This window comes from Rattus norvegicus, chromosome 6 (genome assembly GCF_021556685.1).
Source record: "Rattus norvegicus strain SHRSP/BbbUtx chromosome 6, alternate assembly SHRSP_T2T, whole genome shotgun sequence".
Classification (NCBI taxonomy): domain Eukaryota; kingdom Metazoa; phylum Chordata; class Mammalia; order Rodentia; family Muridae; genus Rattus; species Rattus norvegicus.
In genome coordinates this window covers 63617028-63644314 of record NC_141539.1, presented here as the reverse complement: position 1 = coordinate 63644314, position 27287 = coordinate 63617028, and the positions used below count along the sequence as shown (strand labels likewise).

The 27287-nt window shown below is 41.8% G+C and overlaps 1 protein-coding gene across 2 annotated transcripts in view; it reads left to right on the top strand.

Annotated features, from left to right (window-relative positions):
* The window catches only part of Zfp277 (zinc finger protein 277), a 128209-nt gene that overhangs the window by 99754 nt on the left and 1168 nt on the right, over positions 1-27287 (top strand). Inside the window, exons 5-11 of one of the 2 annotated variants that reach the window (XR_015621752.1) lie at positions 7827-7918; positions 13306-13416; positions 14109-14241; positions 21161-21370; positions 22867-22963; positions 24910-24952; positions 26214-26388. Coding sequence is in view for 1 of the 2 variants with exons in the window: in NM_001399663.1 (NP_001386592.1) it covers positions 7827-7918; positions 13306-13416; positions 14109-14241; positions 21161-21228; positions 22867-22963; positions 24910-24952; positions 26214-26388 (719 nt within the window). In the remaining variant the exon portion in view is untranslated. 2 annotated transcript variants of the gene reach the window in all.

Here is a 27287-nt window from a genome sequence, read left to right as displayed (position 1 = left end):
CACACTGAAATGGGTATGTACATTCTGAGGACAAGAGAGAAAATAACTATATTGTACACCAACTTTAGTACCAGAGCATTAAAAATCCAACCCAACCCAAGCATTTCTTTATAGAAATGCTCTTTTCTCTCTCTCTCTCTCTCTCTCTCTCTCTCTCTCTCTCTCTCTCTCTCCCTCCCTCCCTCCCTCCCTCCCTCCGCACGTGTTCCCAACCAGTCTTTTTCTCTTTCTGTCCTTCTCTGCCTCTACCCCTTTTTTCATGTCTCTCCCTCCTTTCCCTCACAGTTTATTTTCCTTATATCAGGTTTGTCACATGATGGGGTGATTTCTCAGGGAGACACCTTAACATGGGCCCACTAGATACCTTCTTACTCCCACCACAGCTGCATCTATGTTTCATAACAGAAGGGATCATTGGATAGGAGGTTCTTTGAGAGAATGTGTCTAGTAGACCATGGGCAATATGAAAGTAGAATATAGAATATTGGGGTGGGGGGTTTAACAGAGATGGGGATAGATAGCAGAAGTGGTGGGGTATAGAAAATGGGCTGATTCGAACACATGATCTATGAAAAACATATTAAAAAATACTTTAAAATTATTTGTAAACCAATTTTAAAATGTTTAAAAAAAGAATTCATAGACACCCAGAGGCCCACCTGCTGCCATCCCATGTACTGCTGGGGGCAGAAGACCAAGAGGCCTGCTGACCAATACACCACACTGCATCTGCAGAAGATAGCCAGAGGCCATCCAGCAGTAGAAGCCACTACAGTGTGCAAGGATGGGGTGGACGGATGGGAGAGAGAGATGAGCAGGACAGTTGGAGCATTGTGGAGAGAGGTGGAACTGGAGTTGCAAGGGTGGAGAGGAATAGCATGTTGTGAGCAACCTACCCTGCCATCTGAGGCCATGGTGAAATTCCAGCCCATGCTGCCACTAAGGGCCATGTCTGGGTCCATGGCCATGCAGCTGGAGGGGTCTGTCACCACCAAAGGCCATGCAGACAACCCTGGTCTGAACTGATGCCTGGAACCATGTTAATGTCCAAGGGCTGTGCAGAACTGGCCCACCCCTCACTGTCTGTGGCATTCTGGAGACCTGATTCCACCTCTTGTAAGACTCAAAGTGAGTCTTAACTCCCGGGAGACCCTCCCATGTGAGACACGAGAATGGAGTTTGATGCAAACGCAAGAGGTTTCTTTTTCCAGTGCATTGGGGTCAGCTATCAATCAGCCCCTCAAAGCGAGTGACTAGAATGTGACCCTGGGTGGCTATAACAAGCAGTTTTTATACTTTTTAGGGGTACAGGTTACATCAGCAAAGTTACAATTTAAACTTATTGGCCAAGCATATTGACCTTTGAATCTATTGGCTAGCAAGCATATGACATGCATTCAAACTCTATCTGGGACCAGAGGGTCAGGTGACTATCAGTACATTCTGCCTTTTTTCAAGAATGTCCCTGCTTCTCTGAGAAGTGTGGGTGGAGAATGGAACTTGGCCTAGCCTTGACTCGAGGCGGGGAGCTGGAACTTGGCCTAATCTTGACCTGAGGCAGTAGGTGTAAGGCTGGCAAAAGCCCCCAGAGTCCTTCACATGAACTCCATAACCTACCAGGCCAAGCCTCTTAATAGCTCTTACACTTCAGTAAGAACTAGGGTGCATCACTCTCGTTGACTGCAGCACTCAGGAGTGCAGACTCTGTACCTCACCTAAGCAGCACAGTAAAGTTGGGACAAAGACACCAATGAGCCAACTCCAGGGCTGGAGAGATGGCTCAGCGGTTAAGAGCACTGACTGCTCTTCCAGAGGTCCTGAGTTCGATTCCCAGCAACCACATGGTGGCTCACAACCATCTGTAAAGGGATCCGATGCCCTCTTCTGGTCTGAAGACAGCTACAGTGTACTTGTATACATAAAATAAATAAATCTTAAAAAAAAAAAAAAAATGAGCCAACTCCAAGCTTACAGGATGAGATTTTTTTATGCTTTCTTTTGTTTGGTTTGTTTGGGCTTTTTGTTTGTTTGTTTGTTTGTTTGTTTGTTTGTTTGTTCGGGAGGAGAGGCTGCAGGGGCAGAGAGCAGATACGAAGAGACAGGGCGATGAGTGGAATTGGAGTGTGTAATGTGAAACTCACAAAGAATCAATAAAAAGTTAAAATGTATAGTTGGATATTACCAAACAAAAATCCCAGTGCCAGATCTGGGATACACCCTTGTGAATTGTTGGTCAGGGAGACCCCAGAGACCTGCAAAACCATACAGGCTCTCTGTTCTTCCCTGTTGCCTGTCAGAACTAGGTAACTCTTACTAGTTATCTAGCAAGATAACCTACTGAAGATCCTACACGTCTGGGTTGTAAAATACATCAAAATCAAGCTTGAAGTGAGTGAAATTTTCCTCCCTGCTGGCTGCTTTCATAATGCCAGAGGTACAGAGCCAGCTACCCAGTGACAAAAGATATCAGTTATCTTACCAAATTCTGAAAAATACAAACTATAAACAGTAAAATATGCTTACTGGTATAGTAATGGCACAGCTACTATGAAGATAACTACATCTCAGATTGCATTTGAGGCTCACTCCACAGGAGGCAATACATGCCTGGTACTATAAACCTGTTTGAAAAATCTGTGGTTGGAGAAGTCATAGGCCATAAGGGGGAACTCACTGTTTATCAACAATAGCAGTGACAAGTGCTATTCTCTCATCCTTAATCAGAGAAATTTCTCCTTTTAATGAAAGCTGGTGAATGCAAGCTCCTGACCGCCGACAGTTGAGTGTTCAGCCTTAAACATGTCAGTTACACCATCTTGTCTCCAGCTTAGGGAAAAGTCACAGAAGGAGCATGGAAAAAAAAAATGTAGGAGCTAAAAAACAGGAAGGAACCACAAAATGCTAGCTTTGGAGCATAATACACTGCCATTGCAAATATGATCTCACAGTTGGTTCCTTACACTCGCCCTGCAGAAGACTGGGCCTGTCAACAACCAATCATGGATCGGGGAGCAGCTAATGGGACCCTGCCCTTCCCTTTTGAAATACCAGCTACTGATGGGTTCTAGGGGAGGCACAGTCAGCAGTCGTACACCCAACAGTGAGGTCACCAGGCTCCAATACCAATAGTTCCAAGCCAGTGACAACACAGGTCATCCTGATTAAAATCAGTGAGTCACAAAAGAAAATGACATAAAAAAAAAAAAAAAAAAAAGGAAGGGACCGCAGGGAATCTTGACAGAAAGTGGGAAGGCATGAGAGAGGGTGGGGATGAGGGTCAACAGAACATCACTCACGTATGAAACTGCCAAAGAATTCATAAAACCCATACAATTTAAAAAGAGAAGAAATTTGATTGTATTAGTGGAGAAACCTTGAGAAAATAGCCACAAATGTATAGTCAAGAGTGTTCACACTATGGGAATCACAGAGCCTGGTATGGGAAGAATGTAAGCTTAAGGTCAGCAGACAGACAGAATCCCTTTAGGAAGAACGGCATGCCCCTTGTCTATTGCTCCCAATCCTGGGGCCCTTCCTTGCGTTGATATCAAAGTGAGGAACAGATGGATGCAAGGGTAGAATAGAAACTATCTTAATGTCTAGGACAGTTTTTTTTTTTAATCTTTATTAACTTGAGTATTTCTTATTTATATTTCGATTGTTATTCCCCTTCCCGGTTTCCGGGCCAACATCCCCCTAACCCCTCCCCTTCCCTTCTATATGGCTGTTCCCCTCCCCATCCTCCCCCCATTACCACCCTCCCCCCCACAATCACGTTCACTGGGGGTTCAGTCTTAGCAGGACCCAGGGCTTCCCCTTCCACTGGTGCTCTTACAAGGCTATTCATTGCTACCTATGAGGTCAGAGTCCAGGGTCAGTCCATGTATAGTCTTTAGGTAGTGGCTTAGTCCCTGGAAGCTCTGGTTGCTTGGCATTGTTGTTCATATGGGGTCTCGAGCCCCTTCAAGCTCTTCCAGTCCTTTCTCTGATTCCTTCAACGGGGGTCCTATTCTCAGTTCAGTGGTTTGCTGCAGGTTATTTTTTAATATCTAAGTTAGTATGTAAACAAATAGCTCATTATGGAATTCTCATATATAAGCATCATTGTACTGTTAAACTTTGTTCCAGCTCCCCTCTCCCTTACTCCCTTTCTCTCTTACTCCCAACCCCATCTCCCCATCCCCATCTTGCTGATCCCTTTCTCTTAAAAAGGTGTCCCATTCTGCTTTCATGCCACAGGATTCCATTAACCTTTTATCTCTCCCTCTGTCCTCTTTCTTTTAAGAATCCCTCCATGATTTTAATCCCAATACTCGGGAGGCAGAGGCAAGTGGATCTCTGTGAGTTCAAGTCTAGTGAATTCTAGGACATCCAGGGCTACACTGAGAAACCACGCCTCAAAAAACAAAAAACAAACAAACAAACAAAGAACTTCCTCCTCTCTTATGATGCACACACACGAGTTTAAATTGGGATTTCCACATATAAGAAGAAAATTCAGTACTTTTTTTCCAAAATCTTGTTTATTTTACTTAACATAATGATCTTCGGTTTCAAGCCATTTTCTCAAAAATGTCATGATTTCCTTTTTTGCTTATAGCAGAATAAAAATTCTTCTTATGTGTATACCTTGTTTCTAGATCCCTTCCTCTTTTGATAGACTGACTATTGTAAGAGTACATCAATAAACATAAGATGTCCAGGGATCTCAGGGGTCTGTTGACTTCAGCTACATAAGCTAGCATGACACAACTGAGTCACATGGTAATTCCATTTTTTATTTGTTTTAATTCTTACTCCCATGCAGGCTACACAAGATTACATTCCACCAGCAGTGCATCCTCACCAGTATTTGTTGACATTTGTAGCTTTTCTGACGGGGAGGAGGAGATAGAATGTCAGAAGCTGCATTTCCCCAATGACTAAATATAGTGGACAAATTTCAGATATTATTAGCTGATTATCTTCTTTCACTTGCTTGGTCTGTTGAGTTCATTATTAGTTGAATGATTTGGAGGTTTAAAGTTTAATTTTTGCTCCTCTTTACATAGTGGAGATATTAATCCCCTATCTGTTGTATAATTGGCAAAGATTTTTCTCTTTTCTCTGGTGATCCTTTCTCTTGCTGAACAGAAGCTTTTTTGTATTTCAAGCAATCCTGGTTGCTGATTCTGGCAGTTAGTTTGTGTGTGGTGTCCTTTTCAGAAGTGCTTGCCTACTATTTTCCTCCAGTTTTGGGTGTTACATTAAGAATTTGATCCATGTTAAGTCAATTATGATATGTATAAATCTAGTTCATTCTTCTGCACGAAATTGGTTTTCCCTGCACCATGTTTTTAAATATGTTTTCCAATATCTGTTTTTTGATAACTTGGTTAAAATTAGGTGACTGTGAATTTTATTTCTGGGTCCTCCATTCTATTTCATGGACCACATGAGCATTCCTGTGCCATTATCAGAGTTTTTGTTACTATAGCCCTACAGTGTCATTTGAGATCAGGTATTGTTATGGTTCTTTCTCTTTCTGCTGAAGATTGCTTTAACTATTAAACTATTTCGTGCTTCCATATGAATTGTAGCGTTTTGTTTTTTTTTTTACATCAGTGCACACCATCATTGGAATTTTGATAGGAGTTGAATTGAACTTGTAGATTGTTTTTGATATTCTAGCCATTTCCACACTGATAATCATTCTGCCCGTCCATGAACATGGGGAGTTCTTTGGAGGCTGGTATGGTTTGGTTGTACATGTGTGCGTGAGCATATGTGCTTGTAAGTGCTCTTGGAAGCAGGGGCAGTGAAGCCTGTAAAGCCAGAGCTACAGAAGCTCCTTAGCATCCCTGCGTGGGTTCAGGAAATGAACCTCAGATCTTCTGGAAGAGCAGTATATGCTCTGAACTCCTGACCTGTCTCTCCAGCTCTTTAGAAGGACTTTACAAAGAGTCTGGGCAAAGGCAAGTATTCATCCATAGATGTCACTGCTCAGGTTCTACTCAAGGCCAACTGGAAAAACTTAAGACATACATGAGTAGGCCCTGTCTGGGAAACAGAGAAAGAGGGTGAAAGAGAAAGTTTGTTAGGAAATTGGAACAAGAATGAATATGATCCTAAAAGGATGAATATGATCAAAGTTTATTACATAGATGTATGCAGTCATCACATTGACGCTCATTATTTTGTACAAGGGATATACACTGGAAAAACTTTGAAAAGGATCAGAAATATAAAGAGGAAGAGGCGATCTGGGACAGAAGGAAAGTGTTTACTAAACTTGAAAATAATTAGCAGTTATATAGGTTGTATGAGATTGTTCTGGAAACAGAGTATTAGCAAACAGCCTGGTTAGGACACTTTATTTACCAGGCATATTCCTCCTCTATTGTCCTGTGTACCCAATGCTGCCTTTAGTTTACTGTCCTATAAATCAGGTTAACCAGTTTGCATATTACTTTAGTTACTTTTTGGTTGTGCAGTTAGGATTCCACCAACAACTTAATTCTAACCAGCGAAAACCTGTTATGGCTTAATATCACCAGGGTACTGACTCATAAAATCCCTCACATTTGAATCAAAATAGAGGTGTTAGGCTAAGTAAGATTTTTCTCTTAAAAAATGAGGGTTAACATTGTCACAGGCTTGAGAAATGTGCATTAAAACGTTGACTGTTCATGTGAGTTTGCAGGAATCACGCTGGATTCTGATGAACATGAAATGATTTGTAAACATGAGAAGCAAAGGAAGCACACTGACCTCCAGGAAAGACAACTCGTAGGGCCTCCCTGATCAGAGCAGAACCTAGCAGAACATTATAAAATTATTTCAGTTGCAGCCCAACATAATAATTGTACATAAAAGCACTTTGAGTAAACTGTTTTCTCCCTTTGATGGAAGTGTATGTGAGGAGGATTGCTATCATGGTAACTCTGATATTTATTTATAGTAATTTCATAATAAAGCAATAAAATCTGAGCTCAGAGTGATGTTTTTGGAGATAGTGAGGAAGTCATCAGAAGTGAATACTGTGAGTACAAACTGAACAGAGATTTAAGGATACAAGCAATCAAAGAACCAAGCAGATTCTGGTCTGATGAGAAAGTGAGGACAGGAAATGAGTGACACAGCCAACAGAAGGTTCAGGAAGATTTTCCCTCGCTGGCTCAGAGTTGCGACCATTGCCATGTGGCTTTCGTGGCCTGCTGTTCTATGCAGACTTAGTGTTTATTTTCTTTGCTGACAATAGATGCTTTTCATAAAATTCTGATTACGGTTTCCCCTCCCTCAACTCCCAGATCCTCCCCAGTTCTCCACTCACCCAAATCCACACCCTTTCTCTTTCATTAGAATATAAACAAGCATCTAAAAACCTAGTAATATGATAAAATAAAAACAAATTGAAATAGAATGAAATAAACAAGGGGGAAAGGAGTCAAAAAAAGCACGTGAAACATATACAGATACAGAGTCCCACACAGAAAAAAACCTGGAAAAACAAAATTAGAAGCCATAATATAAAAGCAAAAGATCTGTACAGTTAAAAAAAATGTCCAGACAAAGCAACGTGAGACAAAAATCTTCCAAAAGTACCAAAGAGTTTGTTTTCTGGTGGCTACATACTGCTTGGGTGGGGACCAGCCCTTGGCAAGGTCAGTGGACCAGTGAAACTCCTTCAGAGTGTTTCAGTGACAAGACCAGAGCAAAGAAATTAGAAGTATGAACAACTTTCATGCATGACCTCTGTACTCTTATACTCTCATCTAGACTGGCATTGCTCAGAGATTAACTACATAAATTAAAGATAAACTCACAAGTCCTTTTATAATTTACAGAAAGAAATTCTGGATCAGCAACAGCGAGAGCGAAATGATACAAACTTTCATGGTGTGTGCATGTTTTGCAATGAGGAATTTCGCGGAAACAGGTTTGACATTCTATAACGTTCCTCAGCGCTGTGGGCCAGTATATCAACTCTGCAGTAAAGGGTTTTCTACTTGGGGTGGAGCAAACCTCAATGCTACATTGGATCACAACTCATCTTGGCCTCCATTTTGTAGTCTTCTTGGATCTTTTGTGGGTATTCACATAGCCTTACACTTAAGTATGGTCTTCTACACCCCTGAATGTTGTAACTTCTCAAAGGCTTCATAAAACATCGTACTCTCAGATTGTCTTAGATAGTTATCCAGTACACTGTTTGCCACAAACGATCCTTTCCTCATGCATCTGCAGTATCTTTAAAAAAAAAAAAAAAAAAAAAAAAAGGCTCCGATTATTTGGGACAAATGCGCAGGGGGTGAGATTTGGTTCAAACAAAAGCCAGCTTTGTGAGGAGAGCTTGAGCAGCCCCTGCCAGGCAGGGTTGGTCGGTAGTGACAGACACTAGGGATGTCCGTTGTCATGCCGCCCCCTCCAATGGCTGTGAGGTGCTGCTATGAGAGCTGGAGAGGTTGTCCAAACCACAGAGCTGTAAGGGAAACCTGACAGCGTCCAATGGGAAGCCAGGAGAGACGATAAGACCCGAGAGAAGGAGGCATAAAAAGAAAATCAAAATGGGTTCTAAAGTGTATAGGGCAAAAAACTGAGAAGAAAAAAATGTTTGAAATAATATTTTAAGTAAAACTTCATCCCTAACTGGAATGTTTTAATTATATATTCATAATTATTACATGCCTTTAAGGACCATTGAGAATATGGAAAATATAATAATTATGAACACCACAAGTTTCTCCATAGCTTCTAATTTGAAGTAAAACTCTGTGATTAATGATAAAATTAACATTATAAAGAAGGTAAGAAGTTGAAATACTAGTTAAAATTGTTGTGCATTTAATTTCTTGGAAATTAAGGCTGAATTGATGTGAAACTAATTTAAATTAACAATTAGAGTGAATCATCTTGGCTGGTCTTTAATATCTTGAAAATCCAAGAGGTAAGGCAGAAGCTAACACCTTCAGCCAGGCTACAGAGACTCCCCTGCCCTTGCCAGCTAGCTGTGGCTAGAAGCATGAGTGCAGTTGGTCTTCTCAAATTCTTAGGGTGAATCACCCAATTTTGAATTAGCTAGTAAACCATTAGGTACCAGTAGAATTTATAAAGGAATATAAATTGGTGTTGTGGTTCATATAATTAGGGGGATGAAAGTTCACAAATATACCTTTTGCAATCTCAGGATCCAAATGGCAAATGTAGCCCCAATCTGATAACATGGGAGCCCCAAGGGCCAGAGGTGATGATTCAGGGTCTTAAGGACAAGAGCAGATAAATAGATGTTAATCTCTGTGCTGGATATTTGATCACACTGTGAACCCCAAAATTGTGCTATTTACTGGAAAAACCCATTTCCAGTTGTGGTGTGGTTCAGCCCTAACACACACCTTTAATCCAAGAGTTTTCTTTTTTGTAAACAGGATTAAATAAAGTCAACCATAGGTCAAGAGGTGGAGCAAGCAATCAGCTGACAGGAAGTGAACAGAGGAAAAAAAAACCATAGAAAGGAAGTCAGGAGGATGGATAGAGAGGTGCACAGGAAGTAAAGGGAGGGACATACAATTTGAGTGGGTGTTGAGACTATGTGGAGAGGGAGAGCTTGCTTTTCCTTTTGGGAAATCAGCTAAGGAGAAAGGTCAGCTGGGTGCTTTCTCTGCCTCTCTGAGATAGCATCTGGCTCCCAAGTCTTTATTTAAAAGCAACATCACTCTCTCTACCTGCTTATTTTGTGAATACTTGTCTGTAATCATCATTCTTATTCATGGACCTTCTTCCTGTCACTTCTGTCTCTGTCCCGCAGAAAGGAGTGTCACCACGACGTTCTTCTCAAAGCGGTTTATTCGGGAACCTTACAACATGCGGACAGGAATCTCTCTTTTCTTTTCTACTCCTTTTTCTCAGCCCCCGAGCACACTCCCTTAAATCCTCCCTCAACTCCGCCTCCTCAGTCCAGACTGCGTAATCTCAGTTCATAGGTCCACGTCACATGGCCTGGTCTTGCGTCATGGTGCGCCTGCGCAGCTCTCACAATGGACGTGGCTAGTTTCAGGTGTGTGAGGAAGTCAGGTGCTAGTCATGAGATTTACCTGCAGTACCGGGCGCCATCTTGGGACTGCCGCCACACCCGCTCCCCACATCTTCCAGAAGCATCCTCACAAATATACTCACAACTAGTGCCTTACTAGTTACATAGCCTTTCCTTAACCAGGCAGGGTGATTCATAAATTAACCATCAGTAATGGAGAGCGAAGCCCCTTCTTGATAGCTCTGCCTATCTGTGGTTCCCCCTACGGTGACTGGATGTCAAGTATGGAATCCCTAGAATGTCCTGGTCAAGTTGGGCCACTTCTAGGCAACCTACTCAAAACTAGAAGGGCATCAATCTGGTCCCCAGAGCAGACCCTGGGGCCATGTAGAGACATGTTACCATGTTACCTCTATAATAAGCTCTCTTTAGGCTGTCTCTGCATCTGCTCCACCCCCTTCCTGTCTAAATGGGCGTGAAAACCTTGGGAAGATGGGAGCGTGGCAAGACAGGAAAATCTGTCTAAGCCCACAGAGTAGGGCCCACACTGTGTGCTAACCTTCAACCCCCTCACTTTCAAAATCTAGATACCTGTCTGGCAGGCCTCTTGAAAGTTAGAGGAGGACTAGGCCTCAAGAATGCACTCAGAGTCAACGCAAAGGCTAGACCCATGGGGCCATCCCAGTACCCTTGCAGCTCATCAGCCAACTGCTGGACCTCTGTCCATTTCAAAGCTCGTATGTAAATACCCCGGGTAGATCTAACTCAGGCCTGCTACTTTTAGGAAAATTCTTAGAGTCAAGATGGCATGGGACTTGGCCCAGTGGAACCTATGTATACACAGGTCCTAAGAACAGTGCTACCCCAACTCCACCTAAGTCAACTCTCTTAGACTCCAGAAGCCAATGTTCACAAATTTGGGATATCTCTCATCTCACGCATACCTTGAACCACCCTGGTTTTCAAACCTTATTCTACAGGCCTTTAATCTGCAGAAGGTGAGGGAGGAGGCTCCCAGGAGTGCATTCAGTATTATTCATAACAACCAAAGATCTTAGATACATAGCTTGGGGTAGCAGAAAAGCCATCAACTCATCTGTGCTTGAGCCAGATGTTACTTCTGACTGAATCTAGGAATCTAGGTAATCTCCTCCTAAAAGCCCAAGGCATGTCCAACTGTGTTTTGGCATTCTCCATGGATTATGCTCTATTGTGGACTTGGGATATAGGAGGTTTCCTGACTTACTGCATCATACCTCTGCCATCCATCCATCCATCCGTCCACCTCGATTTCTATAAAAAGTTCCCAGTCTCTTTCTACCTGGAGTCTTCCACAACATAGGTTCTGCCCTGCAACCTATATGTAAGATATCCTGGGAAAACTCTGATGGTCTAACCAGCAATGTAAAGTCCCCAACAAGTACTTTAGTTAAGTTATAAGTTATCATTAGGCAATTAGAGAAGATGGCTTATTAACCACAGATTAATAAATGTGCCCCCTATATCATTAACCAAAAAAGGTAGCATACATTCATGGAAAGATGCTTGCTTTATTTTTATGAAAAACAAATTAAAAAACACTTTGAAGGAATCAAATGTATATAAAATAAACATCTTATACAGCAACTATGCACAGTCTAACAGTGATATACATACTCCCCCGTTGCCTTTATTTATGAGAAAGTCTTATTAGGAGATATTACATACATATGCTTCTTGCTATTCAAGTTTTAGAAATTAAAATTTTCATGTAATACATATATTCCATAAAATGCTACTCAACTCTATAAAATAGTTGAATCACATCAACAGGGATAGAACCTGGGAGGCATGATACCAAGTGAAATGTACCTTGCACAGGGACACAAGTATTTCATGATCTTACTCATATGTGGAATCTGAAAAAAAAAATCGAGGTTGTAGGAGTTGAGAATAGAGTGGTGACTACTAGTGCCCAGGAAGGGTAGTGGAAAGGCAGAGTCAATCAGTGCGTGCATATCATAGTTAGATAGCAGTAAGAGGTTTGGCATGCTATTGCCCAATAGGATACTGCTAATGTATTGTGTGCCACAGAAAGCTAAAGAAAGAAGTTTGAGTGATCCATGTTAGAGCAGATATGATGTAAGCACTCCACAATAGCTATATATTAAAATACCATATGATAATTAATAAATATGTTTATCATGCATCATTATATTTTACACATAAATTAAAAATAAATTAAAATTTAGAAATAAAGTTTTCTTTTAAGCATAAGCTGATAATTGCACTTCCAGGCTGTCATGACCCTTGTATGTAACATCTATTAACAGTAGGTTCATAATCTCTGTCTAGTGCTGTGCTAGGTCAGTGTCCATGATCTCATGTCACAGAAAAGGCCATATTGATATTAACCATTAGTCGAGATTTTCCAGAGAGCAGACCCACCGTGTGTGATAAGGAACACATGGAGATTTAGTAGTAGAGTGGCTTTATTCATTATAGAGGCTGAGCACTGCCATGGTGGACTGTATAAACATTAGAGACAGACGTGCTCCATGCAGATCCACAAGGCTCAGAATCAGGGGAGTTCATTTCAAGTCCTATGGCTTGAAAGTCCTATGGGTGTAAGCCCGAGTACCAAGACCAGAGGGCCTGGAGTTCCAGTATCTGAGGGATAGAGATTAGTGGTATCTCAACCCCCGGAAACAGACCAAGCAAGCAGCATCTGCCTGCTGAGGGCAGGCTTCCTGCTTCTACTCTCAAATGCCCACCACTCTTTTGTGAAAACACCACACGTGCCCAGTGCTTTCCCCTTCTCTACTATTCCTTATCCTGGTAAATAATGCCTAAAATTAACCATTTTCATAGAAGTTGGAAAAGCAGAAGGAGACTCATTTATTTACTAGATTAACGAGTAGAACCCCTGCAAGGCAGTGTGGCAAGAGCCATTTATCCCAACAAGCCACTCAGGAGGCAGAGGTAAACAAATCTCTGAGTTTGAGGTCTGCCTGGTCTAGGAGTGAGTCCGAGGACAGCCAGAGCTACACAAAGAAACCCTGCCTCAAAACTCTAAAACAAAAGAGAAGAACAGGACCTGATGCGCCTACAGAGACCAACCCTTCCGGTGTTAGAAAGCAGGAATGTGGATTTGCACGTTGTATAGCATATCCATTTTAGCAAGGCTCAAGTGTTTGTGTCTGTATCTAGTACGTGTTTGTCCTCTGATTAATTGTTGTTATATACTTGCTATTCCTAGCCTGATCTGCTCCTAGATTATTTAATAAATAATAGGGATTGTTCATATTCCTTCTCAGATCTGTTCTGTTGAACCACATGGCCAGAGAGCATGCTTTCAACATTGGTTTGCCAGACAACATTGTAAACTGCACTGAATTCCTATGCACATTGCAGAAGAAATTGGACAAGTAGGTATTCTCTGGCAAAACACAGCCTAAACCTAATTTAATATTGGACACCTCAGAATTTTTAAGAATTATTTTACTAAATAATTTAATTTATAAGTAAATGAAAATTGCTCATTTCTTATGCTGTGGGATTTTACATTTTTTGACATTAGATTTTGATATAGATTTTATCTCATTATATTGCCTTCTAATGAGTTTTGAAGTTACTGCATTATTGCTTTAGGCCAAACATTGACCGTGTAAGTTATATCATAAAAAGATATATTCATCATCAATATTCCATACCTTTCACATTGCTGTGACCCAATACCTGGCAGGTCACAACTTCAGGAAGGCAGGGGATTTTTTGGCATATCATCCCAAGGGGTGCCTAGCATTGTGGTAGGAAAGGGAGGGCTTTCTGAGCAGGACAACACTGCTCACATTGCTTGTCAGTCTGGAAACAGAACAATCCTTGCACAGTTTGAACTAAACAGCGAGTTGGCCAATTTAGACTACAAAGCAAACCATACCGTACCATGCTTTCTACAAAACCAAGTGGGTAAAGGGACAGGGGGATTCACAGAGGGACCGTATTACCCTCACTTATTTTGTTTAACCCAAATAAATAAATAAAACTTAAAAATAGGGTTCTTGCAACAATTGTCCAAGGGATGTGTTTAGCAGTGTGTGTGTATGTGTGTTTCCTTTAGTTTACAGTGTTTGTACTGCGAGAAGACCTTCAGAGACAAAAACACACTTAAAGATCACATGAGAAAAAAGCAGCATCGTAGGATCAATCCAAAAAACCGAGAATATGACCGATTCTATGTCATCAATTACTTGGTAAGTCTTGCTGCTCACAGTTTAAAATACGGCTGCAACACTGCAATCAACATCTACCTACAAGCCAAGTAATGACTGATAATGAGTGAATGGGCACAAAGGTTGAAAGACCATGAGAGGCATTGTCAAGAAGTAGTCAGCAGTAGTTTACAAAGCGAATCTGACTGGTTTGACAGATGTTTCTGCAGGAAAGATGGCAGATGCACCTCTGGAATGCAGCGTGATAGCAACTGGGAAAAACAAACAGTATTTCATTATCTCCAAACCAGTCCCCATTTGCTGTTGTCTGGCAGCTTGAAGCCAGGGATTTGTGTATTCTGCCTTTAAAAGCCTTTATTGAGCAATTGGATATGCTAGATGCCACACAAGATAATTTTTTAAAAGCAATTTCCTTACTTTCCTCCCATCTCCCCATAAGTGATCTTCCCCTTATCCTCAAAATAAAATGTGCATCTGTATCATTGTCTGCCAGCTTCTTCTAAGGGAAGTTTCAGAGAAACCGTTCCATTTTATTAAGCAAGTATTTCTGTTTGGTGGCCCATGCCAAGATTTTAAATGTCTTAAGGGTACAAAGTCTCTGTCCTGTCTGCTGCGCACTAGAGAGTCATCCTTTTGGGAGAAGCAGTGGTATTCTGTTAGAGACTAAGTTCCTGGAGTTATTTAAAATTCTGAGCAGGGATTTTGGACTGACATACAGACTAGAGAGTGCTACCAGGCCTGCCTTCTGTATATAATGAGGTATCCTACCCATACATAGAAAAGCATTGCAGAGTCTACAGAACGATGAAGGATGAAAGTTCCGGTGCTGAACCTTCCTGAAGCAAGAATTGCTTTCCCCCATCAATATAAGTACATTAAAATCCAAGCCTGTTGATTTGGAAAGACGGAGAGAATATTATCAGCCACTTCCTGTGTTGGGTAGAAAGCGGTAGGCAGGATCTATGTTGGAAGTCTCTGCTCTCGGGTGCACTTTTTATGTGTTTTAACTTAGTCATATAGTGCTAAACTGAAATTCTATTCAAGAAGTAAGTTTAGCATTTGCTTAAAGATTGGCTCTGGGAACTTGCCAAGGTTTACTACAAATGTTTTACAAGCAGCTAAAGGCAAAGGCACCCTCTGAGTCCTTTCATCTCTCAAGTCATTCAGTCATGACTTCCTAGAGCCAATGCTGCTTCAGGGCCCAGCCCACTCCAGCAAGGAGTGGGCTCCAGTCCTGGCTGGAGTATGCAGCCGCTGTAGCAAGCCAGGAAAGCAATTTAATAGTTCCCCTTCCGGGGCCCTTTTAAACTAATATGCAAGGGCTGCGAATTAACAGGACACTATATAGCTGGAGTCTTTATCTTGGAGGGAGTCTTCAAAGGACTCACACTCACACTCTGCTAGCATATTAGAAAAGTGTGATACTTCAATCCCTGGGCATCAAGTGGTGTTGCCCAGCTGTCGAGCTCAAATCATTTCTGAGTGTCAGCTGTCCCTAGGGAGAACATGACAGGTTATACTAGCCACAGATTTGCTGTAGCACTTCATGGCTCAAGAGAACATAATGGTCTTAGTAAATATGAAATGAAAACAGAATCACAACTTGAGGATACTATTGACATAAGTCCCATTTTAAAAAATAACAGCAGTGGCAGAGATCATTCTGTGGGCCACGCACTGTCAGAGGTATTTACATACTGAATCATTTAACCTATTCCCAGGACACAGACATCAGTATGAAAGCCTTCTTTAGAGATAAGGAGACCGGGGCATAGTGAGGCTTAGTCATGTCCACAAGTCCACATAGCCAGGGTGAACTAGCTGTCGACAGCCTCCATTTTCTCCATTCAGTGGTTGAGAGAATGTTGGCACCTCCATTGTCTTCTTTAGCTGAGGTTTTTAAGAAGTGTTGATTTTATGATGACCTGTTCTCTTGTAACAAACCAGAAAGAACAACTGGCTTTAATCTGTGAGAATGCAGTGCTTCTCATCTACAACCATAGCACTTTTAGCCCAAGTATTAAAACAAATAGTTAATAAATAGAGAAATTATTAGAAAAAGTAAAATGTATTCTGATGTATTAGTATTTTAAGAAATAATGAAAACACTTTGAACGAGACAGAAGGAAGCAATAAAGTCCCTGAGATCTATGACAACCCTGGACTAAAGAGCTACACAGATGCCCCAGCATTGACATCCCCAGGGTGCTAACAGAGTCTGCTAAGAAGTAAGAAGCTAATGCTTGGAATATGCATAGAAGAGACTGCTCCAAATAATATTAATACATCATTGGGGAAAACTTAGAGCCAGCAGCGTCTCAGCATCATTATAGTCTGTTTTTAGACATGTTAATGAACAGTGTTTAATGTGAAGAACAAGTCATTAACATGAAGAATAAATTCTCTAAAATTTTGCCTAAGTGATAGCTAATGATAAACACTTTTTAAAAATAAAAGTAAAAGAGTGAGAGGCATCCGTGGCTCATTCCCCACAGGGATGTGGGCAGGTGACAAAGCTGTAGTAGTAGTCTGTGCTATGTGTGCCTTCTGTGAGTTTCATGCCGTCCACCTATTTGCAGCACCTTTAGACAGCAGAAGACGAGAACAGAAGGCAAGCAGGGTGACTTGTCAGATCTCTGTTCAGAGTTTAGAGGCCGGAGTACAAGGCCACTGTGAGCACATGCAATGAGAGTCTTGTCCCGAATCAGCCTTCCACCTCCTCTGTGGGCTCTATCAGTAGTAGTTCGACCACTCACATGGAGCTTCCTGCTCCATTTTAAACCCTTCTAGCATCTCCAGTGCCTCCTGGATACTCTGGCCAGATGCACTCCAGCAGTCAGCTGCCCTCCAAACTGAGCAAATAGGCAAGTGTTTTACTTCTTCTTAGGTGAGATAATTTCCTTGTCTGATAACTTATATTGCTTTTTTTTAATGTGACAGACTTAAAAACACGTTGAAGTCAAACACATTGAACTCCTTGGCACAGTCTGGATCATCTACCTAAAATCTTGCTTTATTTCCTCACCAACAAGAAACAAGAGTTCAGTGTCTAGTAATAATTGATAAGAGATGAGGTCTCTCTTAGTTTCCTAGTCAGATACTCCAACCTCAGGTATAACAAACTGCTTATCGTCACTGGGCTTCAGCCACATGTGCCTAAGGCACTCATGATTCAAGCTCAGAGTTTTCTAGAGGAAACTATTTCTGTTGTGGTTTTATCATTTGGCCTGTTTTGTTTTCATTTTATTTCATATTATTTTATATTATTTTGTCTTAAAATATACAAGACCATGTAGATATAAGCTCCTAGCCTAAAGCGTTGTTATAGTCCTATAAATCCTTCCCATTTAAAGAAGTGTCTCTTCCTTTGTCGTGCGTGTGTGCGTGCATGAGTTGAGGGGTCCTATTCTCAGATCATTTCTCTTTTTCTCTCCATCCTCTCACTGCTCACATCTATCTGATGCAGAGGTTTGAGGGATGTTTTGAACAACTTTACAGACAGGCCTTCCAAACCTTGTTTTTCTTGTGTTCTTAGCTTTTCTGACATGATTCATTACCACACTGTCTTAATTGGAAGTCATGTGCCTTGTTTTCTTTCTTTCTTTTTCCCATGTTTCCCCCTTTAGCTCTTGTCCCCAAGCAGGGTATTTTAGGAAAGACTAGGTGCATGTTGCTAATTTCCTAATATACTAATGAAAGTAGATTTTCCTCTTCTCTCAGTTGTATTTTTGAGGTTGTATTATGAAAATAAATTGATACAGGTTATAATAAACACTCAGAAAGTTGCAAAATTACACTTGAGTTACAAAGTTTGACAGTGGGGGAAAATCAGTTTTTCCTTTGACTTGGAACATTTGTTGATAGCATCATTTACTCATTTCACTTGGAATGGTAACATCACAGATGGCCTCTCCTTGAATGTCTTTACAGCAGTAAAAATATGACCATAAATCCTAGTCCAGGGAGACCAAGTATGGCTTGAAAATTGTAATGTATTACCAAAAATTATTGCAGAGATCCTGTTTACAGTGCTGAGCCATTCTTGATGACCTCTAATGAGGTTCAACACTTTATGATGACTCTAGAAAGTGCATTATAGAGTTCAGATTAACTGTCTCTAACGACAGTATGGTGGATCTCGGCATGTCTGAGCTTATGCTTCGTTTGGTTGATAAGTAGTGACAGTTTCAAAGCCTCTCATTAAGCTGATGAACGGCAGATATTCTTGCTCTCTCTAAAGCATAATGGTGCACATAGTTCTTTGTGTTAGCCAAATGAATGCCTTTATTTTAGGGAGAGGCATGTCCATAGCTGAAAAAATCTTGATTTCAGGCTTCCAGAAGAAAGACATTGAGTGAGAAGGATAGCTGTGCTCAGAGCCAGCCAGGCTGGGCTTGACCCAACCTGTGTCAGCTCCTTGAAAAGATGTTCAGTGCTAGACCTTCAATGGCTTTGGTATACTGTCTACTTTGGCAGATTTGAGTGAGTGAAGACAGGTCCTAAAGAGAAAAAAAAAGTTCAAAGGAAAAAATAAAAATGACTGGACCAGAATAAACCACCCTAACCATCTTTCTGTGGTGTTTTGCTGACACTGTGACTTACCAAACAAAAGTCCCTAAAAGTGGAACTTATGCACTAACTGTAAAAGATAAAAGGTTTGAATAGATATTGAATACCTATTCATATCCAGCATGAGCTTTATACACAGTGTTTAATTACCTCACAAAAGTCTTTCAGAAGTAAGATCTAAACTGACCTCAATTTTTTGTATTTTTTGAAGTTACAATTAAAAATAAACAAACAAACTTCATAGTATCTACTATGGGCAGAATCAGCAAATGTAACCAGCAACAAAGGGCAAGTCTCCTTGGACGTTCAATGGGAGGAGATAAATAGCAAACAAAGGGACAAACTCATGCACAAGCACATACCCATACCTGCAACTCCTGCAGGAATACAAAGTGGCTTGGAACAGGAGTGTTACTGCTTTTTGTTTTTCATTGTTTACACTCTATCCATTTATATAACGAACTTTAGTCATTTTCACACATACTCCATTCCCATCTTTCTTTCTTTCTTTTTTTAAAGATTTATTTATTTATTTTATTTATATGAGTACACTGTAGCTGTCTTCAGACACACCAGAAGAGGGCGTCAGATCCCATTACAGATGGTTGTGAGCCACCATGTGGTTGCTGGGAATTGAACTCAGGACCTCTGGAAGAACAGCGAGTGCTCTTAACCACTGAGCCATCTCTCCAGCCCCATTCCCATCTTTCTCTCTCTGGACCTGTACTTTTGTCAAATCTTCCTACCCCATACTTTTATGTCTTTTTGTGTACAGCCAGTGACTTCAGAGTTTCTTGACTGAGCATGGGTGGGTCATTTATTGGAACGAAAGCAACTTATTAGTGGCTGCAACTTACAGCCCCTCCTCCAACAATACTTAATTGCCTCAGTCGGGGTGGGCCTCATATTGTAGATATCATAGCAGATCACCACAGCTACAGTAAGGTCACAGATACAGTGGCTGTGCCATGGCATGCCCAGGAACATCATCTTTATCGGAAGAGTTTTGTTTAAACAGACCAGTCAGTGGAGGACTGAGTTGTGTTCAAGCAGAGACCAGAGTGACCACACAGAGATGTAGAAGATGACAGAGTGTTCAAAGGGAAGCCGTTCTGCTGTGTTGAGGATACAACAGGAAGACCAGCCTGGCTGGGAGGGAGATCCTGAGGAAGAAAGGGGCAGCAGGAAATGAGAATACAGAAGGAGCCTGGGAGAGCATGGAGATACATACACCGTGGTAGGAAGTCTGTACTGTGTTCCAACTGTGAGAACTGTCCTGCAGAAAGATCACGGTGGCTGCTGTCTGGGGAATGGAGCAGAGAACAAGAGTGGAAGCAGTTTGTATGAGAGTGTCCAACCTGCAGGTTGCATACCGAAGCATGTGGCCAAGGGCAGCTAAGAATACGGCCCAATACAAAAATCATAAACCTCCTTACAACATGTGTGTGTGTGAACTTCCTTAAAGTGTGTGTATGTGTGAACTTCCTTAAAATTTGTGTGTGTGTGTGTGTGTGTGTGTGTGTATGTGTGTCTTTATGAGGTGGTATTTTTGCTGTTGTAGTTTAGTTGGGGATCTTTTTTTCATATGTGTATGGTGTGCATGAGGGCTTATGTGTACACATCTACATGCAGAGACCTGAAGCTAATGTTATGTCCTCCTCTATCACTTTCCACTTTATTTATTGAAACTTTCTCCCTGAACCAAGTTACAGCTAGTAATTCCTTGCCGGCCCCAAGAATCCCCTGTGTGGGCTTCCCAAGTGCTGGGATTATAGGTGACTACCATGCCCCCTGGCATTTATGTAGGTTCTGGGGATCCCAAGTCTGGTTTTCACACTGTGCAGCAAGTACTGTATCCACTGAGGTATTTCCTCAGCATCAAGTGGTGGCAGAGGTGGTGTAAGTGTTTAGAGGGAGGGAGATTGTAACTTGAATAGGGGTTCTCAAGTGTGAACTCTGCAGATGATACCATCATTTTGTAAGGACAAAAGATTGAACATACTGCTAGGCAGTATTTCAGAGTCCTTTCCAGGAGCTCTTGGTGGTTTCTTTAAAAGGAAAAAAAAAAAAATACAGATCCTTAAGTGGCACTAATATATATTCAGGGTTGAAAAACAGTGATTTAAAATTAAGGAAGTGGGGTGGGAAATGGGAAGAAAAACGTGATTAAAAGGCTGTTTCTTCAGAAACAAATATGTTTACTATTTTAGTTTAGCATTTCAGGATTTATTCATCTCAATCATAGCAGTGAGTGGAAGCCATCAGAGTGGGTTTGGTTTAATGGTGGTGGTATTTGGGTTCGATGTCTGTTTTTTCGCTCTTTGCACCTCTTCTCCTTACTCTGTCTGAACTCTGCGTTCTTCCTACAAAGGAACTCGGGAAGTCATGGGAAGAGGTGCAGTTGGAAGACGACCGTGAGCTGCTGGACCTTCAGGAAGAGTAAGGCACCGCACTGCTGCTGTCAGCTACAGCGTCGAAGAGCAGGCAGATGGTTCTTTAATTTGGGCTGTAATTACCATTCCAAAGAGGGACAATAAGAAGAAAGTCTCTAAGCCATACACCCTTTCATGAAAGTGGCAAGGTTTTTAAATTAAAATAATTTTCCCATAAAAAAATCACTAACGATACTTTTGGGTGAGATTAGTTGGGGTTTGGGTTTGTTTTTATTTTGTTTTGTTTTGGGTTTGTTTTTTGTTTTTTTGTTTTTTTTTACTTTCTACTTTTTCATACAGAGAACAGGACATACAAATACAGAAATAATGTAAGAAATATGTATTGTCAGTGTCTTAGGCAAAAACCTACTGCAGATACAACGGTGCGTACAGAAATCCGATTAAGACTCTGATTTCTTCATATTCTTTTCTACCATACATAAAAATATCATCAAAAGGAATTTAGATAAAGAAAACAAACTCACACTTTGAGTGGTCATATGTACTAATACATGTTAGACAGTCTGTTATGTGATTCTTCCATCCATCCCTTTGAAGTGGTAATGGTTTGGGTCTGATAGTGAGCTTGTCTCAGATCCCAGTTAGAGCAGCACTGAGAGAGACCTCACACTCTGTACTTTCCGTAATGGGCATTTCCAGTTGTCTCTCTGCGCCCACTTTCCGCTTCTTCCCTGGTAATAAAAACCTGTAAGGATCAGGATGCTTTGGGGCCTATAAGTAAAAGACTTCCACAGCCTGCCTTGCAGCTGTGTGTGCTGTGCAGCTGCACTTCGACTGCAGCAGTCGCAGCAAGTGAGAGTGCAGTGCCGGACACCACAGTGTTCCAGTGCCGTGGCATGCGTAGCATTGCTCCTTAAGGGGCTCTCCTGTCACTGCAATCTAAGTCCAAGAGGCACCACAGAAGAGAAGGGTTTGTTTGGGCTAATGGTTTCATGGCTGGGCAACCACGGAAGCTGGGTTCCATCACTGCTGATGGAGCTTACAACATAACTTTGCCATCTGCGGATAAGAAAGCAGATGCCTTGGGCCAGAACCTGAGCAGTTACAATCTCTACCTGCCTCCATGACCCTCAGTCGGCCAAACTCAAGCTTTCTGTTAAAACAGTATATGCCCTTAACCCCTGAGCCGTGTCTCCAGCCCTGCATGCCTTTTGAGTTACCATTCTACCACAAGATGTAACATTTGCCCCATTTAAAATAATCAGTGTTTCCCTCTTGAAATATAACTGTAGGCTTTAAAAAAAAAAAAAAAAAACCATGCAGTCCGCCATGCTGAAGCACGTCCGCTCACATCCTGTGTATTGGTGCTTGGGACTAATAAGAGAACGTCCCACCTCTTGATAGGTGTCCTTTTGGAATTAAATTTCTCTGTGTCCATTCTCAAGTCACTGTTCAAAAGAGTGGCAAATGGGGAAACCAGGGCAGCACCTACTGGCTGGCTGTCATCTCATGCTTGGAAATCCAGACTCTGTATCTGAAAGTCGTAATAGGATGTGGCAGTCTTTCCCAACATGTCACTAAATGATCAGTGGCATTTGCTAGGAAAGAGACACTAACACAACTCACCATGAGGTGCACCTCCAGTGAGAAGATGACCGTGTGTTCTGTCTTCTTTTTAACCTAGTGACTGGTCTGATTGGCAGGAGTACCCTGTCTCTGCTGTCTGCCTATTTTGTGAAAAGCAAGAGGAGACAATAGATAAATTGTATGTGCACATGAAGGTGAGATGTGTTTATCTTGCTTTAATTTTGTTTCATTCTGACAGCGTGGAGCTGGTAATCATTTGATCGACAGTAACTCGCTGGGATGGTTTATGTTAAGCTGACAGGACCTAGAATGTCCTAGCAAAGGAGCCTCTGGGTGTGCTTGAGGGCTTTTCTTGACTGATTCATTTAGGTAGGTGACTACGCTGGGTGTGGGCAGCACCACTCCATGGACCAGTCCGCAGCTGGTTAGGAGAAAGGGACAAACAGCAGCGTTTGTCACTCTCTACTTTGTTCTTTCTCCATGAAGGTTTGTTGTTGTTGTGTTGTTGTTGTTGTGTTGTTGTTGTTGTGTTGTTGTTGTTGTGTTGTTGTTGTTGTTTGTCAAGGTACATTAGTCTCAGTGTGGAAACAGACAGGAAGCCCACATCCTCCAATCATTATTCCATTCCAGAAAGTACAAACAGAAGAGACAGGCCAGATCCATCCAGGAGGGGAGAGTGTGGTACAGGGTAGAGGGTGATTGACTAACCTGAGCAGACCGTAGCTTAGATGTCACGGCTCCCACCCTTAAGGGGCTTCCTTGATCACCGTAGCTCAGGAGATGAGAGATCTGCAGCCACAGTGACAATATCCAAATGTAGTGGGTTCTGGGGCCTTCTTTCTGCTCCTGCCTGTATTGTTGACTAAGGTAGAAAGAGCAAAAGTCTTGCTATTCACAAAGGTCAAGATCGAAGCTGCACATAATGTGACCTGAGAGCCACTCGGGGAGGAGAAACCAGAAGAAGCATCCGGCTCTGCTTCCCTCTGTGTCGTGTTTATATTGAGGTGACACTTGAAGCTAGGAATTCTGAACCTTTATTCACTTCAGTATACCCAAAAGATACTCCCTATGTGTTGCTCTGACCTTGGCTAGATGCTGGGGTAAAGAAAAGAATATCTAATGATATATGACAGTATCTCAACAGCATGGGAATAATAATTAATAATGATAATAATAATAAACAATATTTCTGTGGAGTTCTGACGTTCTCTGCCTGTCTTCTGAGTTGTGTCTGTCTATAGTTGGCATCTGTTTTTTACTCACCTTCAGTTCTCCTCATTGAGAAATACTGTTCTTAGTTCAACAAAATAAGGTCCTGGGCAGAGCTAGAAAGCCTATGGGCATATATTCTTATGAGTCGGTTTGTCTTTGATAGGTTACCAGTAGGATGGATATGTGGCCATTTATAGGTGTGTCACCATGTAGGGATAACATTCTTGGACTCCTCACAAGGATCATTGGTCCTGCTCATTGACATGCTCAGTTGGTAGCATGTCATGAACTCCTGAGCATCCTGCATCTACTGGTACTGCACAAAATGCTGCCACAGGGAACAAGATTGCTTTTCTGTGAGGTGATAGATTTGAACATTTACAGCACAGTCAACTGGAGAAAGGGGACAAGCAGAATACCATAAGTCTCTGTCTTGTGGCAGTCCAAAGAAAGGTTGGTTGATGTGAAATGTAAAAGTAGAACCGAAGAAACACATACACACACACACACACACACACACACACACACACACAACACACACACAACACACACACAACACACACACACACACTGACTGTGTGAAACATCACGTGCTTCTAGTTCTCTAAAACCTAGTTCTGTAATTGTGGTCCAGATGCCCTGTATGCAGGAATCACAACTTAACACACTCTTTTATCAGGCTAGATATTTTAGACATTGTAAATTGGCAAAAATAAGCTGTAACCAATTACAACGTTTCAACTAATTGATGCTCTGGATTGTGCTTTAGAGAACTGCTGACCATGGAGGAAGGTGGTTAGAATTAGAAGATATCAAAAGCAGAAGATGATGAACTCAGACTGCTTCTGAATCAGATGTCTGTTTATAGCTTTAACCTGAAAGATTAAATAATTCGTATGCTTACAAATATGCTCCTTCCCTTTTTTAGGACACACACGAGTTTGATCTCCTCAGAATAAAGTCAGAACTCGGTAAGTTTGGTTGGGAAGTTATTTTTTTATGATGCTGCGCTTTTGTGGACCCTCCTGTAAGTGATACCGGTGTTAGCCATGACTAAGGGCTGCAATCACATGATCCATCTCTGTGCAGACATTCCGAAATTCACTAAAGCGGTAATTCTTGGCCATTCTGGATTCTGATCTTAAAAGGTTTACTTCTTTTTTTTTTTTTTTTAATTTCACATACTTTCTTATGCTCTTCTACCTATGTGAGCCCTTTAATAATATGCAAAAAGAGGCTGGCAGAAAGAGCACAGGTAGCTTGAGGCTTGGGGTTTTTTATTATTATTCGTATATTTTGTTTTTGAGACAGAGCTTTATTCACTGTGCAGCTCTGGTTGACCTAGAATTTGCCATGTCTGTCAGGCAGGCTTTAAACACACAGAGATCTGCCTGCCTTTGCCTTTGAGTGCTGAGGTCAAAGGTGTGCACTACCACACTTGGATAAGAGCTCAGGTCTCTGAAGTCAGATTGCAGTGCTGACTCCAGCACATACTGTGTATGTGACAGTAGGCCTCGGGGCAGGAAACTGTGCACTGTGTGTTCAACACAGTATGATTATACTGTAGTGTGTGGCAGAATGCGTGCATGTGTTATTACAAATGTGACCAACTGAATAGCTCTCATGGTGACTGTCATGGAAGGATTAGCGATGCTGCGTCATAAATTACTATTTTCCTAGTGGGTCTAATATACTGGACTCCTGGATATGTGGCTTTGCATTGCTGCCATTCCAAACATGCGTATGTATTACACACACAGTTTGTTTTCTAGTCAGGAGCATACACTGCAGAACCAACAGCCTGGTATGAGATTGAGACTCCACCATTTCCCAGCTATGAAATCTCGAACAGTTTCCCAATGAATAATGTTGATGTAAAGATTCCACCCATGTGATGATGGTTTGGAGGATGAAATGTATTAAGACATAAAAAGTGGTTAGCATAGATCAGAGCATGCAAGCCCTATATTGCTGCCCATTATTGTATTTTAATTGTTCCATGTCTTCAGGTCAGCTAATTAGGATAGGGTGTTTCCTGTAAGAAATTATAACAAACAATTTTTCCATGTTTTCAACATAAAATTGGTCAATATTGTAGAATTATAGATCACATGATATCATACAAATATTTAAGTTTTTAATATATCAGTTTAAAACATATTAAAAAGTTTTAAAGAAAATAAATGAATGCCAATGCAGAAACAGTGCTGAAGGTTGTGTGATGGTTTGCAGGATTAAATTTCTATCAGCAAGTGAAGCTGGTCAACTTCATCCGAAGGCAGGTTCACCAGTGCAAGTGCTACAGTTGCCAGGCAAAGTTCAAGTCCAAGGCAGAGCTAAGGACTCACATGGAGAACGCTAAACACACCTCACTGCTTCCTGACAGCAAGACGTGGGATCAACTGGAGTGAGTCCTGCCGAACCGAACATCACTTGTGTGACTTCAGTGGGAGGGAGGGAGGGAGTGGATGCTAGCTACCTAAAATGTCAGTGTCCTCAAAGAATATTAAACTAGGCCTCCACAGAACTCTAACCAAAAAACTCTGGTTTTCCCTGTTTGGAAGACTTCCCATTGATGAGGGCCAAAGTCAGCCAGCCCTCTGTTTAACTGGTACGCTGGTCTTAGTCCGCATAGACATTAGAGATGGAAGAACATGGCTGTGGTTTTGTTTGGTCTTTGAGATTGTTACTTTTGAAAAGAAAATAATATTTTTGACTCAGTTAAAATTTTGGAAGGACCCAACTTTGAGTAAATAAAGGAGTTGCTGGTTTTTAGCTGATAACAGAGCTGCCCAGTACTGGAGCAGGCGGCCTGTCCAGCTAATGTGTCTTATCATATCGGGCTCGAGTCAGACAGGAAGGGTCAGAGGAAAATCAACAGAGGTGTCGCCCAGCACAGCCCTTGCAGCTAATCAAAGTGTCAGTCAGGGGACATGGCAAAACTGCTGCTGTGTGTGCTGCTGCTCTGTGTGCTGCTGTGTGTGCTGCTGCTGCTGTGTGTGCTGCTCTGTGTGCTGCTGTGTGTGCTGCTGCTGCTGTGTGTGCTGCTCTGTGTGCTGCTGTGTGTGCTGCTGCTGCTGTGTATGCTGCTCTGTGTGCTGCTGTGTGTGCTGCTGTGTGCTGTGTGTGCTGCTGTGTGCTGCTGCTGTGTGCTGCTGCTGTGTGTGCTGCTGTGTGTGTGCTGCTGTGTGTGCTGCTGTGTGCTGTGTGTGCTGCTGTGTGTGCTGTGTGTGCTGCTGTGTGTGCTGTGTGTGCTGCTGCTGTGTGTGCTGTGTGTGCTGCTGCTGTGTGTGCTGCTGTGTGTGT